General features: G+C 49.0%; 2 protein-coding genes across 2 annotated transcripts; one reads left to right on the top strand and one right to left on the bottom strand.

Moving 5' to 3' along the window:
• Positions 1-1,410: 1,410 nt before the first annotated feature.
• On the top strand, positions 1,411-3,925 carry LOC4331985 (cyclin-D5-3-like). Its single transcript, NM_001417353.1, has 5 exons — positions 1,411-2,074; positions 2,219-2,305; positions 2,438-2,720; positions 2,799-2,932; positions 3,044-3,925. Exons 1-5 carry the CDS (start codon positions 1,748-1,750, stop codon positions 3,248-3,250), a joined length of 1,038 nt encoding a protein of 345 aa, NP_001404282.1. The 5' UTR covers positions 1,411-1,747; the 3' UTR covers positions 3,251-3,925.
• A 1,420-nt stretch (positions 3,926-5,345) lies between these two features.
• On the bottom strand, positions 5,346-11,750 carry LOC4331984 (calcium-transporting ATPase 2, plasma membrane-type). The gene is made up of 7 exons (NM_001417352.1): positions 11,195-11,750; positions 9,592-9,646; positions 7,535-9,486; positions 7,292-7,450; positions 6,908-7,079; positions 6,245-6,543; positions 5,346-6,013 (listed from the first exon to the last, which is right to left on the bottom strand). The coding sequence occupies exons 1-7, from the start codon at positions 11,369-11,371 to the stop codon at positions 5,768-5,770; spliced, it is 3,060 nt and encodes a 1,019-aa protein (NP_001404281.1). The 5' UTR covers positions 11,372-11,750; the 3' UTR covers positions 5,346-5,767.
• Between the last annotated feature and the right edge of the window lie 3,506 nt (positions 11,751-15,256).

The raw sequence follows: 15,256 nt of genomic DNA, 5'->3' as shown, positions 1-15,256 counted from the left end.
CTTGTTATTAGACGAACATATTTCAGGCTTTTAGCATAATCGCCGAAGGAGAAAGGACAGCTTAAAAGAAATTGAGTGAGGAAGTTCTAAAACTTGAACAAATTGGTTTGGTGTGGACCTAAACAAAAATTTTAGAAGCCCTCACTCATTCTGCACACCATACTGTACAGGCTTGTTTGGTAGCAACAGACGCGCGTCGTGGATTACTTGACTAGCGAAGCTAGCAGCATCAGGGACAAGGTTACAATACAAGCGTCAAGGTTAAGCAAACCCGAGAATTTTTTTTAATAAACCTTATGACTAAGCTACTCGACATAATAGAAGATAACATCATAATTCAAAGTATATGTATCAATTTTAAACTTCTAAACTTCTCACATATGACGGTTGATCTCAGAGTAGAGTGGAACTATGGACCGAAACACAGAAGACACGTGCATACGTACAAAGTAAGACGAGAGGAGAGAAGAGCGAGACCTAGCTTGTCACACAGCACGAGCACTACCACCAGTAGTATGCTATTACGCACGGGAGCATGCAACTAGGCCAGCGGAGCAGCGCAGAGACGCTACTCGTGTGTTACTAAAATACCTTAGAGTATATTTATTAATTTTGGACATCTAAACTTGTCACACGGCGGTTGATCTTATAGTAGTGTGGAGCATGGAGTAAAACACATATAAAATGTGTACAAACGTATGAAGTATGTGCGGTAAGACGAGACGAGAGGAGAGCAGATCCTGCAAGTCACACGACACGAGCGTTACCACCAGTAGTACATTGCTACACACGCGAGCAGACGGCTAGGCCAACGCAGAGGAGAGGCGCCACTCGCGTGTCGTTCCCTATAGGAAAACCCTCTTTATCAATTTTGGACCTCTAAACTTTCACATATATCAGTTTATCTTACAGTAGAAATAGACCGTGAAGCGAAACACACAAGATGCATGCATACGTACAGAGTACTCCCCTGTCCCAAGCTATAAGGGATTTTAAGTTTTTCCTACAACGTTTGATCATTCGTCTTATTCAATTTTTTTTAAATTATTATTTATTTTATTTATGACTTATTTTATTATCTATAACTTTAAACACAACTTTTCGTTTTTTATATTTGTAAAAAAAATTTGAATAAGACGAGTGGTCAAAAGTTACCAGAAAAATTTAAAATTTCTTATACTGTGGGAACGGAGGGAGTACATGTGGTGAGACGAGACGAGAGAAGAGCCGAGTCCTAGCAGCCATCACACGAGACGAGCTTTACCACGAGTAGTATGCTACTACTACTACGCACGCGAGCACGCACGCAGCCAGCCAGGCAGGCCAGCCGAGCACCGCAGAGAGCAGGCAGGCGCCAACTCGCGCGCGCGCGTCGCCTTCTCCATCCACCACCATCCAACCCCCCCACGCGGCCACTCCTCCACGCACACACCTCTCTCTCTCTCTCTCTCTCTCTCTCTCTCTATTCCAATCCAGTCCTGAATCAGTCCACCCCTTTCCTTCGCTCTCTCTCTCTAACTGCAGATTTCCCTCCCCTTTCAACGCGCGCGCGGGTGGTGGGGGGAGGCACGGCACGAGGCGGAGGCGGCGGAGGAGGTGGTGGGAATCGATCCCTTTCTGTTCCGGCCGCCTCGATCGCCCGCTACCCGCACGCCGCCTTTTCGTCCCGGTGGATTTCTGCCTCCCTTTTCTCGATTCTTTCCTTTTTCTTCTTCTTCTGCATGCGCGGCGGGCTGTGACGCCGACCATGGGGGACGCCTCGGCATCCACCTCCGCGCCCGCGACGCCCACGTCCACGCTCATCTGCCGGGAGGATGGCAACGACCTCTTCTCCGCCGACCCCGCCGACGACGATGGCGGCGGCGGCAGCGGCGGCGACTGGGAGTTATCCATTGCTGACGACGACCATGTGTTGCTCATGGACCGGGACGATGAGTACCTCGCGCTGATGCTGTCCAAGGAGAGGTGTGCCGGCGGCGGCGGCGGCGGCGAGCGTGGGGATGAGGAGGAGGAGGAGATGGTGGAGGAGTGGATGAAGAACGCGCGCGCCTGGTGTGTCGGCTGGATTGTTAAGGTCGTTTCGCGTCTCCTCCTCTCTTTGTCGCCCCCTTGACCTGAGATTACTCTCCACACGGTTTCGCGGAGATCGGATCTTTGTATTGACTCTTGTTTTCGGAGGGGGGGGGGGGGGGCTTCCTCCTCGCTTTGCTGGTTGCAGACGAACGCGGGATTCCGGTTCAGCTTGAAGACGGCGTATGTCGCGGTGACGTATCTCGATCGGTTCTTGGCGCGCCGGTGTGTCGATGTAATGACGATCCTCCCTGCTTGCCTTGATGCGCCGCCTCACTCTTGTTGTCGTGATGCCGAGTGCGTGTTCGACGTAATGCCTGACTCCGTATTGCCATTTTTTTTGTGTTTGTGTGTGGGGGTGTTTTAGAGGGACAAGGAGTGGGCGCTGCAGCTCCTCTCGGTGGCGTGCCTGTCGCTGGCGGCGAAGGTGGAGGAGCGCCGGCCGCCGCGGCTGCCGGAGTTCAAGCTGGACATGTACGACTGCGCGTCCTTGATGCGGATGGAGCTCCTCGTCCTCACCACGCTCAAGTGGCAGATGATCACCGAGACACCCTTCTCCTACCTGAACTGCTTCACCGCGAAATTCCGGCACGACGAGCGGAAGGCGATCGTCCTGCGCGCCATCGAATGCATCTTCGCCTCGATCAAAGGTCGATCATTCCCCCCCTCTGCTTTCATTTCACCGAATCGGATCGCAAGAATCTCATTTCATTTCCGCAATCTCGTAGTCATTAGCTCGGTGGGGTACCAGCCATCAACGATCGCTCTAGCAGCAATCCTCATCGCTCGGAACAAGGAGACGGCGCCTAATCTAGACGAGCTCAAGTCGGTCGTGGGCTCGTTATGGCAGCAACTAGACACCGTAAGCACTCCCAACTTTCTCTTTTGCGAGATCTCATCCCATTAGGTTTAAGTTCTTGGTAGAAATGACAATGTCGAGAGTAAATTCTGCAACGCTGTTGTTCTCTTGCAGGGGCATGTGTATTCCTGCTACAACAAGATGATGATTCAAGAGGACAGGTCGATGCAATCGACGACGGAGGTAGCTTCCTCGGGTGTCTCTGTTGCCCACATTGGGGGATCGGAGGACAGCGCCATGGGAGGGGCCAATAATGCCACCACCTTGGAGGCAACCCCGGACAAGAAGAGGAAAAGGTTGCACTCGCCTCAGCGCCAGTAGAGGGAGGAGCTGGAGGCTGGAGCTGGACAGCATGTTGGTTGGAGTCCAGCTCTGCAATTTTTAGTTGATCATTTTCACCCTTTTTCTTTTGTTTCAGCTGAGCCCTAGTCAGTGCTCTTGCAAGTTCAGGGGGGGTTGGCCAAATGGAGGGGCCAACATTTGATTCTTCTTCTGATTATGCAATTGTTACAGTTGATTGATTAGTTAGCAATGGAAAGATTCTGGTTTTGTGGAGATCTTTCCCTGGCCCAGAAAGGTACTAGTGTAAAGAGCAGAGGAAAAGGCCTGAAAACTGATAAAGAGCTCTTGCTCAAAGTAGGGAGGAAGTCCTCACTGAGATGTGGAGACAGAGAGAGGGAATCCCAATTCCCAAGTATTGAGTAGAAGTCATTTTTTGTGGATACTGTATGGTTATCTGTTACTCTCTGTTGAGTCATGCCATTTTGGTTCATTAGCAATTTCCTGATGCTAAAGCCAAACAGTGGTAGTACATTTTTGTTGCAAGAACTGATTGATAGTAGTTGGATAGCCAGGGGGCAGGGGCCATCTCTCTCACTGTACTTCACTCTACTCTCTCGTGTCTCGTGTGCAATTGCTGACCATGAGTGGTTGGGAATTGTTTATTGATATCTGTGGGACGAAAGGAAGAAATGCGTTTGCTCGGTGCCTTTCTGATGTTGCCTTTGTGCCGTGTCATCAAATCACCCTGCCTTGCTATTTCTCAGCAATGGCTTTGCTGTTCTTTGCCTTCTTGGAGGTGACTGCCACTGTTGGTTTGTCTCTCTCGCATGAAAGCAGCTGTAACGCTGCCTTCTTTAGCTCTCTCTGAATTGTGCATCATGCAATGCAAATCACTACTCCAGTAGTAGTACACTCCACTAGGACACGTGGAACAGGCCAAAAGAAAGACTCTTCTTCACTCTTCAGCTTCCTCTCACCAGCTGCCGAGGTTCTGATGAATTGCTCATCTTGGGGAGCATGTGAGTGGATCTGCTTCTTTCCCCTTTCCCTCCAATTTTTTAACTGCCTCCAAGAAGACAGTGCGTGTAGTGTAGCACTGTGAAAACCTCTGATGAAAGTGGAGTACAAGAGCTGCTGTGTTTTGTGTGGTCTGGATCTTTGAAGTTTTTGACCAAGGGGGTGTTTGGGAACTAGGGACTAAATTTAGTCCCTCTCAAAAAAACATAAGTCCCTCAAACATAAGTCCCTACCACAGGGAGGGACTTATGTTTTTTTAGAGGGACTAAAGTTTAGCCCCAATTTAGTCCCTCCAACTAAACACCACGCAAAGAAACAACTCCCCATGAATGATCTGAATCTGATTCAGATGGCTGTGGATGACCAACCCTTGCACTGGATTCCTCTAGCCCCTGGTGACTCGTCGTGGGCGGTAGCAACTGGCATTGCGGTCAAAACCCAAAAGCGCTGCACAAGCATGACATGAGAAAGAGAGAGACATGGTAAAATTTTTTTTTTCATGTACTGATCTGTTGTGTTGGGCTGTCTTGTGCCTGGCAGCAAGGTAAAAAAATGGGTTCACCGCGGTTCACAGGGGCATGGCTACTGGTGGCCGACGCTGTTGGAATTTTATAGTGGGCAGTAACATGCCCAGTCACTGGCTTGACTGGTCAGCAGCATTTTGTATTGGCACTGGTGAAGTGGTGCAGTAGTGATGGAAGCACAAGCTGCCTGTTGATTGTGTGTGTCAATTGCATGCGATGTGTGAAGAGAGAAAAGCCTGGGATGCCAAAAGGAAGGTAACTGACAGCCTGCCAGGCCCATGCAACCAGTACATATTATCTGCTGATGCTGGCATTTGGATTGCAACTGAGATTCGTGGTCAAAGTTAAATGTGACGTTATATCTTGGATCTTGGAAGGTAGCGGAGGCATTTCACAAATCCTACTACAGCTAACCATGCTGAAAATTGCCTGACTGTAATACGGAGTATGTCGAATGAATGAGAACATGGCAGATCATGACACAACCAAAGATAGCATCTGCAGACATGCAGTCCAGTAAAGCACGTTTTAGTGACAACCAGAGTGTAGTTTCCAGTACAATGAGTAAAGAACAAAGATTGTAGTTTCCAGTACAATGAAATCGATTGATTTTATTGCAAGTAACTTTGCTACAGTCCCAGATTGGCCACAAAAAAACAGTAGGATGGCAACAAGGGAAGAAACTTACACGAGTCAATTCATACACCCTGTCAAGGACTCAAGGGTGTAGAATCAAACAAATGTCAAACTTATCAAGCGATCCATATACAATTGCAAGTTCCAACATTCCAAGGAAAGAACATGAGGAAAATGACATGAAGGAAAGATCTACACGAGTCCATTAAACACCATACAATCTTGGATCATACTCTGCAAGAAAAAAAGGGGGGGGGGGGGGGGGGGCAGAGGTTCACATCTAAACAAGCGCATAAAGAGAACTTTGTTATGCCCATGGTACTGCCTCTAATCCCTACCGACTTCAGTCCCGTGTCTTGAATTAGTTCTGCTTTCCTACTTAGAAATCAACTGGGATCAGCTTGACCGCAGCAGCGATCGGCATCCCTATGAAACCGATGAAAATGCAGTTGAACCACTGCTTCAATGTGAGAGGAGTCGTGTTGGCGAAATCACCCAGGAACTGTACTATTATGAACTGGAAGATGACTGTGCTGCCGAGGACGGCGACGAACACGTTGTTGTCTAGAATGCCTTCAAATACATTTATCCTCTCCATCTCCCTTGAGCTCACCTCATTGAACACCTGCACAACAATGAAAATTTTAATGAAACTGCACACTAATATTGGCAAAATATAGTCTGAAATTTTTCATTCATCATTTTACAGCTGAAGTACTACATTCATGTGAGTATTGATCCTTGGAAAACATATTTGCCAACATATTATTCAAGAGCTAAGGTCTATTTTTGCAAAAATGTATGCAAGAGAATTATTTTAGACACTAAATAGATGTGACAAGCACTTTCAAATTACCTGGCAGAACACAAAGCAATTGAAGATGAGTGTGTTCAAGACTAGATCGGAATTTTCTCCCTTTAGTCCAAATAGCCACTTCCCTTCTGTCTGCAGATACCATATTACAATGAATTGGTAGAAGGCCTGTCCCAGGATGTTTCTCCACATAATGTTGCTGATGAAGTTCCCTTTCCTTCCAACAGGAGTTCTCTTCATCAGTTCATCGTTTGGAGGTTCAGTTGCCAATGCCAGTGCTCCTAGTGTGTCCATGATCATGTTAACCCAGAGCAGTTGGACAGCAGTAAGAGGAGCACTCCCTGAATGCCAAGCAGAAGTACAAAGAACAGTCAAGAGTAAGTTATGAAACAAACTAGGAAATTCTTGATTTTCCACATTAATAAATTTTATGTTAGTTTATTTTTTTAAGTTTTAGCACATCTCTTCTGCCACTCATTTGAAATCTAACGAAAAATTTCTGCTGCACTAACACTAAACAGTATTTGAACTTAGAAACAGTAGGCAGCAGACTAGGAACAGTGGTGAAGGAGAAGTATAAAAGATGAACATGTATCAGCAGTGCAGTTATTACAAGAAACCAACATCAAAGGTTATTTTAATCGGAACGAAACTATCAATTCTATACAGTAGAATGAGGTAAAAAACATCAACATTTAGCTGTACCTGTCAAGCAAGCTGAGGAGAAGTTCACTATCAGAGCGACCACATTGACTGTCAGCTGAAACTGCACAAACTTCTGAATATTAATGTACACTGACCGACCCCATTTAGCAACAGTGACTATAGTGGAGAAGTTGTCGTCAAGAATAATCACGTCAGCACTTTCTTTTGCCACCTGCAAACAGATAGCACAGTGAGAAATTTTGGGAGTGAAAAAGTGCATAGAACTATGAGGGCATGAAATGGATGGTAGTACAACTCAAGACAACTAAATTAGCGGCTAAATTGCCACAAAAATACACTTCTAAAAAAATCGAAGTGATGCAATTCATTAATTATATTGTTCATGCAAGGGGAACACTATCAACTATCTTTGAGGAAAATCACCTCAGTTCCAGCAATGCCCATTGCAAGTCCAATATCAGCTTCATGAAGAGCAGGAGCATCATTTGTGCCATCACCAGTAACCGCAACAACTTCATCAAAAGTGGTCCGGAGATGCTTCACCAAGGTGTGCTTGTCAAGTGGTGAAGATCTAGCCATCACCTGATACATGAAACCAGAACACATCAGCAAATGAAATCCAGAAAATTCAGTTAAACTGACCAGCAAAAGCAACGAAAACTTTACTTGTATTTTTGGTATCAACTCATTCAGTTCCTCTGCACTCTTGGTTCTGAAATCCGGTCCTTCAATGGCAATGCCACCTTCAGTCAAAATGCCGCATTCCCGCGCAATCGCCTTCGCTGTATTGATGTTGTCACCTGTGACCATCCTCACCATGATCCCTGCCGACCTGCAGATGGCAACCGATTCCTTCACACCAGGACGAACTGGATCTTTGATCCCCACAATGCCAATGCAGGTGTAGCCATCTTCAGGAATCTGGTCATTCGCCGAGAACCCGTCACCGACATCGACGTAGGCAAGGCACAAGGTACGGAGCGCCTCGTTTGCAAAGCTGTTGATCGTGGCGTTCAGGTGAGCAACGGTTGCATCGTCGAGTGGCACGACGTTGCCTTGATCATTCAGGTACTTGCTGCAAGATGCCAAGATGATCTCTGACGCGCCCTTGCTGTGTGCACGCATTGCTCCTCCGGGGAGCTGGATGACCACTCCCATTCTCTTCTTGGCCGAGTTGAATGGCTCCACCTTGACGAGGGTGCTCGCCTTGCGCACGGCCAGGAAGTCGCCGCCGAGTGAGAGGCCGAACTCGAGGATGGCCGTCTCGGTTGGTGTGCCAAGTATCTCGCGACTCCCGCTCTTGTTGAAGACGACGTCGCCGCCGGTGTTGTTGAAGATGGACTGCGAGAGCAGCGTCATGGCGGACTCCGGCAGCTCGGAGAACAAGCTCTTGGTGTCCGAGGCGCTCTCCACGTCTTTGATCTTGCCGCAGATGCAGGCCTTGACGACGGTCATGTGGTTGGTCGTGAGCGTGCCGGTCTTGTCGCTGCAGATGGTGGTCGCCGAGCCCATGGTCTCGCAGGCGGCGAGGTGCCGGACGAGCGCCTTGTCGTTCATCATCTTCTTCATGGCGAACGCGAGGCTGAGCGTCACGGCGAGCGGGAGGCCTTCGGGGACGGCCACGACGACGATGGTGACGGCGATGGCGAAGAACTCGAGCAGCTCCATCGCGTCGTCTCCGGTCCAGCTCAGGTACGAGGCGTCCATGATCTTGCGCCGGAAGAGGCCCTCGGTGAGCACGGCGAACGTGACGACTGCGAAGATGAGGCCGATCTTGCCGATGATGGTGGCGACGCCGTTGAGCTTCACCTGCAACGGCGTCTCATCGTCGCCGCCCTCGCTCAGCGTGGCCATCAGCTTACCCCACTGCGTCCTCATCCCGACCGTCGTGACGAGCATCTTGCAAGAACCATCCTGCACCTTGGTCCCCGACAGGAGGAACGGGTTCTCGGCATTGACGGCGACGGGCTCGCTCTCCCCGGTCAGGCTCGACTCGTTGATGAGCAGCGAGAATCCGGACAGGAACAAGCCATCGGCGGGCACCTGGTCGCCGATGGAGAGGTGCACGATGTCGCCGGCGAGGAGGTCGTAGATGGACAGCTTCTGCCTGTACCCGTTCCGGGAGACCTGCACCGTGATCTTCTTCTTCTCCTTGTCGAGGTCCTTGAACTGCAGCGACTGCCGGTAGTCGCTGGTCGCCGTGACGAAGACGACGAGAAGGATGCTGGCCACGATGCCGAGCCCGTCGTGCGCGCCCTTGGGCCACCCCTCGGTGGCGATGCCGACGACGAGGGAGAAGAAGGCGCACGCCGCGAGGATCATCAGCGTCATGTCCTGGAGCGCCTCCCAGACGAACACCCAGAAGCTGCGCGACTCCGTCTCGGCGAACCTGTTGATGCCGAACAGCTCCTCCCGGACGGCTTGCCGGCGCCTCGACTTCGGGAGCCCGTCCTCCGGCGAGGTGCACAGCTTCGCCGCGATGGCCTCCACGCCGCCATGGGACTTGAGCTTCTTGATGTCGTGGCTCTCCACGATGGAGCTCAGCTCCTCGGCGCAGATGCCGTAGCCCGCCGCCTTGACGTCGTCGGGGACCGTGTACTCGCTCGCCGGAGCAAGTCCTGCAGGATCGTGCCAATGTCATGATTGGGCTCCATGGAAAAGAGAAAAAAATGTTGATTTCATTCTGGGATGTGATTGTGAACTGGTATCAGTATCGTTCATACCTTGGATGAACTGAAGTGCAGCCTTTGACACTAGCACAGCAACTCGCAGCTTCTCCTGAAATCGGTACAGAAAAATGTGCATTGATGGTAAGCCTCGTGAATTTTACAGTGGAACAATTGCATGAAAATTCATGAAAAAAACATGAGTTTGCTGGCGTTTAATCTTCCAGTGCTCAAAGAACGTGCAGTTTTAGCAGCAGATTGCACACAATGAATAGTCGAGCTGGCTGAAGGTTTGTCAACACGCACACTGACGCAGGACACAGGCTGAGTTTCTGTGTTTAGTACATGTGCCAAATTTTTTTTAAGTATATGGACACACATTTGAATTATTAAATGTAGACTAATAACAAAATAAATTACAGATTTCGCCTGTAAACTGCGAGACGAATCTATTAAGCCTAATTAATCCGTCATTAGTAAATGTTTATTGTAACACCACATTATCAAATCATGGCGTAATTAAACTCAAAAGATTCATCTCGCGATTTACATGTAAACTGTGCAGTTGGTTTTCTTTTTCATCCACATTTAATGCTTCATGCATGTGTCCAAACATTTGATGTGACGGAAAAGTTGAAAGTTTGAAGAAAAAAGTTTGAATCTAAACACGGCCACCATGCTCAACTGCAATGTGTTCGGCACCCAATTTTCCCAACACTTCTTCCTCGTTTTCCACGTGCACGCTTTTTAAACTGCTAAACGGTGCGTTTTTTTGTAAAACATTTCTATACGAAAGTTGCTTAAAAAATCAAATTGATCCATTTTTAGAAAAAAATAGCTAATACTTAATTAATCACGCGTTAATGCAAGCATCGTTTTGCGTGCATGGGAGGAGGGGTTCCTAACTGGAAAAAAAATTAGCTAATACTTAATTAATCGCGTTAGTACTACTTGATTTTACAAAGTGATGCAGAACTTTGTCCTGGAAACTGTTGTGGAAGCTTCAGTACTGCACAAATGCTGCACCTTTTACATGTGTATATGTGTTGCAGACTTGCAGCAGACGTGTAACGTGTTTATACTTTATACTTGCGATTTTGCCAGAAGAAACATAGTGTGGATTGTATTATTGTAAGTTTGTAACAGAGGAACATGTTACTCACTATAAATTTTGTTTGCCAGAGGTTATGGAAAATTTTAAATTTACCATGTTCAAGGGAGGTGCTAAACAAAATCTTAAGTTTTCAGTTAAAATGATCTTTTTTTTAAGATACAAACTTCACAAACAGCTCAATGGATAACAGTGAAACATTCAAACTGGATAAAGATTAAACAGTCAAACAGGTACGTTTGAATATCATCTTTTTTAAAAATATTTTTTTCTTGATCAATGCAGAATCAGGTTCACATCTGAAACAGTAAAATCTAATCGAACGGCCTAAAAATTGCAGCTTACACTCAGTAATTTACAGATGAACTAATAAGGCCTGACAGCCCCAGCCCGTAATGATTTTCATTATATATATATATATATATATATTACGATAGTTTACACATCCGAAGTATGCCAAGAAAAGCGGTGGCAATGGCAATGGCAATTACGACGCCGATGCAACACACGAACATAACATATATCGGCGTTGAATGCGGCGGCAGTTACCTGGTTGGATCGCTTCATGGCGGCGGCCTCGGATCGCTTGTCGAGGTTGGCGGTGAAGCGGAACCGCCGCTTGGGGTTCTTGACGACGCCGACCAACCTGCGCCATCGCCCCAGCGCCTCGTCCGACGAGTGCTTCGCCTTCACCCCGCCGAAATTCTCCTTCAGGTAGCTCTCCATTGCGCCTCTTCAACCTTTCCCTTTCAATTGGGTCCCAATCCAACGACCCCCTCCTCCGATCTCCTCCCCACCGCCAACCCAAACCCTTTCTATATAGCCAACGCGGGCATTGGTTTCTTCCGCGAAGAAACGCGTCAACTCGCACAATGGCGTTCGTGAAGGCGACTCTCTGACGGCAACTTCAGCGCAATTTTTTTTGTGGGGAAAGTGTTCGGCTGGTCGGAATCATGGGAGTTTTTGCGTAGTTTCCTGTGTTTTTTTAGGAAGTGACCTGACGGATGCGAGGAGGAGGAGGAGGGAGCAGCAGCGGGAGGGGATGCGTGCATGCATGATCGCGCGCATGCAGGGGCAGCTCCTCTCTCCTATTTCGTTCGCTACTGGCAATGCGCCGGCAATTCAGGGGTCAAAACTCGAACCGAGTCTTGGGGGGCAACTTTTCAAGACATTCCATGCAGCTCTGCTGCACGTACGTACATGCGTAGGAGAGACGTTCGGTCTTTTTGGTCTCTTGTACGGCCGGATGAGAAAGCCCCAAACGTTTCCTTCAACTTTCCAGTGACTTGAGCATTACTTGAGCATCTCTTGTAGGCAATATTTGTGCCATTGTCATCATTGTGTCATCGCGAGGTGTTGCCTTCGTAGAAGTGTGCAAATTGGAAAAACCAACGGAAAATTCATTCCTTACCGGCTCTCTAGCCTCATGTGCGGACGCGCCTAACATTGAATATTATTGAAGAGAACACATAAAGTCTTCAGAGAGAGAGAGAACACATAAGTTGAAGGCTGAACGCTATTTCTCGTGGCAAACAACTTTTGATTTTTACCGAAACAGAGGAAAAGGTGAACCCTCTAAACGGGGCCTCAAGTAACTAGAACATGGTCCCACGATGGCACGATTTTACAATCCTCGCCTGATGAGGTCCTCGAATCCGCGTCGTCGTAAACGTGCAACTACCATAGAAAATGACTTCGCATTTCTCTAGAGAGGGTCCAGGAGATCAGGACAGGACTCCCGGGAATGCATAAATTGGAAACTCCAAAGCAAAGCTAAACCATACGAGCATCTTACTTATTCTGTAAATAATCAGAGAGACAAGGACACAGGAAAATGTGGTTAGAGCACCGATTCCCATTTATCCTCGCGGAGTATTTTAGCCGGAATCCAGGTCCAGCGGTCAACGTCGCCGTCCGACGCAAATGGGACCGCGCTCGAGAGGAACGCGCACCGCGTCTTCTCCGCGGGGCGCGGGGAGGCGGAAAGAAACAACGAGGCCACCACGCCCACGCGACGCGCCCACCCACTCCTCTTCCGTGTCGTGCCTCGTGCGTTCAACGAGCCGGTCGTTCCCCCGCGGTGGTGTGCCTCCCTCCGCACGGTCGTAGGCCCAGACCAAACGGCCGAACGGGAGGTCCGCGACATATGGAATAAGTTCATTTTAGATATCTCGTCCACACGTCGAGTTTGAATACTGTCATGAACCTCGATACCAGATATAGGGAGAGTACCAGATCGATTAGCGTCCCTAAGTGGTTTCGATGACGGGTTCATCCTAAGTGGCGGCCTATGTGACATTTTAGTTAGGAAAAATAAAAAAAGGTGGTGGCCCTAACATGTTAGTGACACACCCATCTCCCCCTTCTCTATGTGTTTGTCTCTACCCTTTCTATGCCCTTAATTCAGATTCCACTGCCGATGCTGACGGTGGCTGGTACATAGCAACTCGGTAATGTGTGTTTGGGGCGGGATCCATTGGGGTACTTGCGGTCGCGCATGCAGAAGAGGCACTGCCCCCGATACCCTAACAACGTCTCAGCGATGATGGGGACGGGGGCAGGCAGCCAGCGGCATGCATGCATAGGTAGTGCACCACTAGACAGGTTTGGCACCACTCCCAACGCCCAAACAATATCTAGGTGATGATGAGGACGGGGGTCAGGTAGCCGGCGGCATGCACGGAGAGGCAGCACGTCTCCATCTCCTCATCCATCAGGTGGAAGTGGAACCATAGCAACATGTCCAGCTCTGTCTCTGCGTCACGCACCCGCCACGTCACACCCTTGGCTCTCGATGAAGGTAGCCAACCAACTGCTAGATCTAGGCATCGTGCGGTGACGGCCAAGTGGAGAGGTCAGCCTAAGGATGTACTACTCTAGTAGATCTCGTCGCTAGTCAACTACTCAGTGCGGTCCGCTCTGCAATTCCTCTCCATCGCCGTGCCGCTCGGTGCTCGTGTCCCCAGCCACGCCAGATCCAGTCATCCGGTGGCACGCAGGTCACTGCCCCTCTCCCCGAATCTACACTCACCCCATGGCCTCAAGGACCAAATGTGAGCAGGAGGTGAGTGGATGCTTCAACCCTCCCTGCCTCATGCATCCATGCATCCCCGCCTCCTCTTGCACCCGCGCGTGCACGCGCCCAGCCAAGATGGCGAGCGAAGCTCAAATCGAGCGTTTCCCTCGGGCCTAGCTAGGAAGGTAGGTTTGCACAAGTGGAATCAGGTCCAGGAGCCCGTGCGAGAAACCAAACTCGCGCTCCTTGTGAGCCAACCCATGTGTAGGTAACCAAACACGCTATGACTGTATCCACTGCATGTGGCGACTCGATCGAGCCATCACCGCGTTCGGAGGGGGGCCGGCCTCCAGGCCTCCCCCTCCCCCTCCTCATCCTGGGAAGGCCTATATTCGAAACTCCAAGGCGAGCTAACTACACAGCCACAGGCATCTATACCCTGTACGGCAAATCTGAGAGACAATCAGGAAACAATTACAAGGTGTCAATGACGACATAGTACACCAGTTCCTGTCTCCTTTTCCTCGGGGAGTGTTTTAGCGGAACATAATCTTTTGCAGTCGACTGCGCCGTGCCTTTATTATTGACATGTGGATCTGATGATCTCCGGATTCACATGTTAGTGATAAAGTCACGGTGCACTCAAATGTTGAGGATCTCAATCCTGTTTTAGCAGGACTCTCAAGGTCCAGGGTCAACGTCATGGCGACGATATGCGAAGGAGTACTGAAGGACCGCGCTTTTGATAGGAACGTGCACCGCGTCTTCTCCGCGGGGAAGGTGGTGGAAACGACGAGACCACCCACCACTGCGCTGCACGGTCTGCACCCCCACGCGCACACGTTGCGTGTTCTGGACTTCCCGTCGTTCTCTGCGATGGGAAAGGCCGGAAAGTGAACGGCGCATCACGGTGACGGGCCTCCACTCCGCACGGTGTGCCGGGACCAACCCGAGCGCCTCGCAGCGAGGCTCGGTCCAACCAACCGGTGGCTTGAGTCGTTCGTGCATCGTGCATTGGAATAAGTCCACTTTGACTCCCTTAAAAGTGACCCGAATCTAATCCGTGACCCTCAACCATAAAACCAAATAAGACGACTCCCCGAACTATTCAAACCAGTGCAATTTGACTCCCTCATTGGTTTTGGACGGCGGTTTTACTGACGTGGCGCTGATGTGGCGATGTTGACTTGGTTTGTGGTACTGACGTGGCGCTTAGGTAGCATTAGAATTAAAAACTATATGGGCCCTATTTGTCATTCACACAAAAAGTAATTATAGGACCCACATGTCATCCCTATGACCCTATCTATCCTTCTTTCTCCTCCCTCTCTCCCTTGAGATTTGAAAACTTTCAGCTCGAGATTTGAAAATTTTCATGTCTAAATTTGAAAAATTTAAAGTTAAAATTTAAAAATTACTAGTAAACCAACCACTAGTAAAAATAGGAAACTAATCTAAACTAATTATATTTTTTTCTTTTATCCGTACGGCAGGAACAACATACGGCGAAAAAAAAGAAAAAAAAAAAGAAACAGCGGCGTTAAAAAAAAGAGAGAAGCGCAAAAGCGCGCGTGCATGGGTCTTGGTCTTGTGGG

The sequence above is a fragment of the Oryza sativa genome, chromosome 3, assembly GCF_034140825.1.
Source record: "Oryza sativa Japonica Group chromosome 3, ASM3414082v1".
NCBI lineage: Eukaryota > Viridiplantae > Streptophyta > Magnoliopsida > Poales > Poaceae > Oryza > Oryza sativa.
The sequence above is the reverse complement of the archived record's forward strand: the minus strand, read 5'-3'. Positions and strand labels throughout refer to the sequence as shown.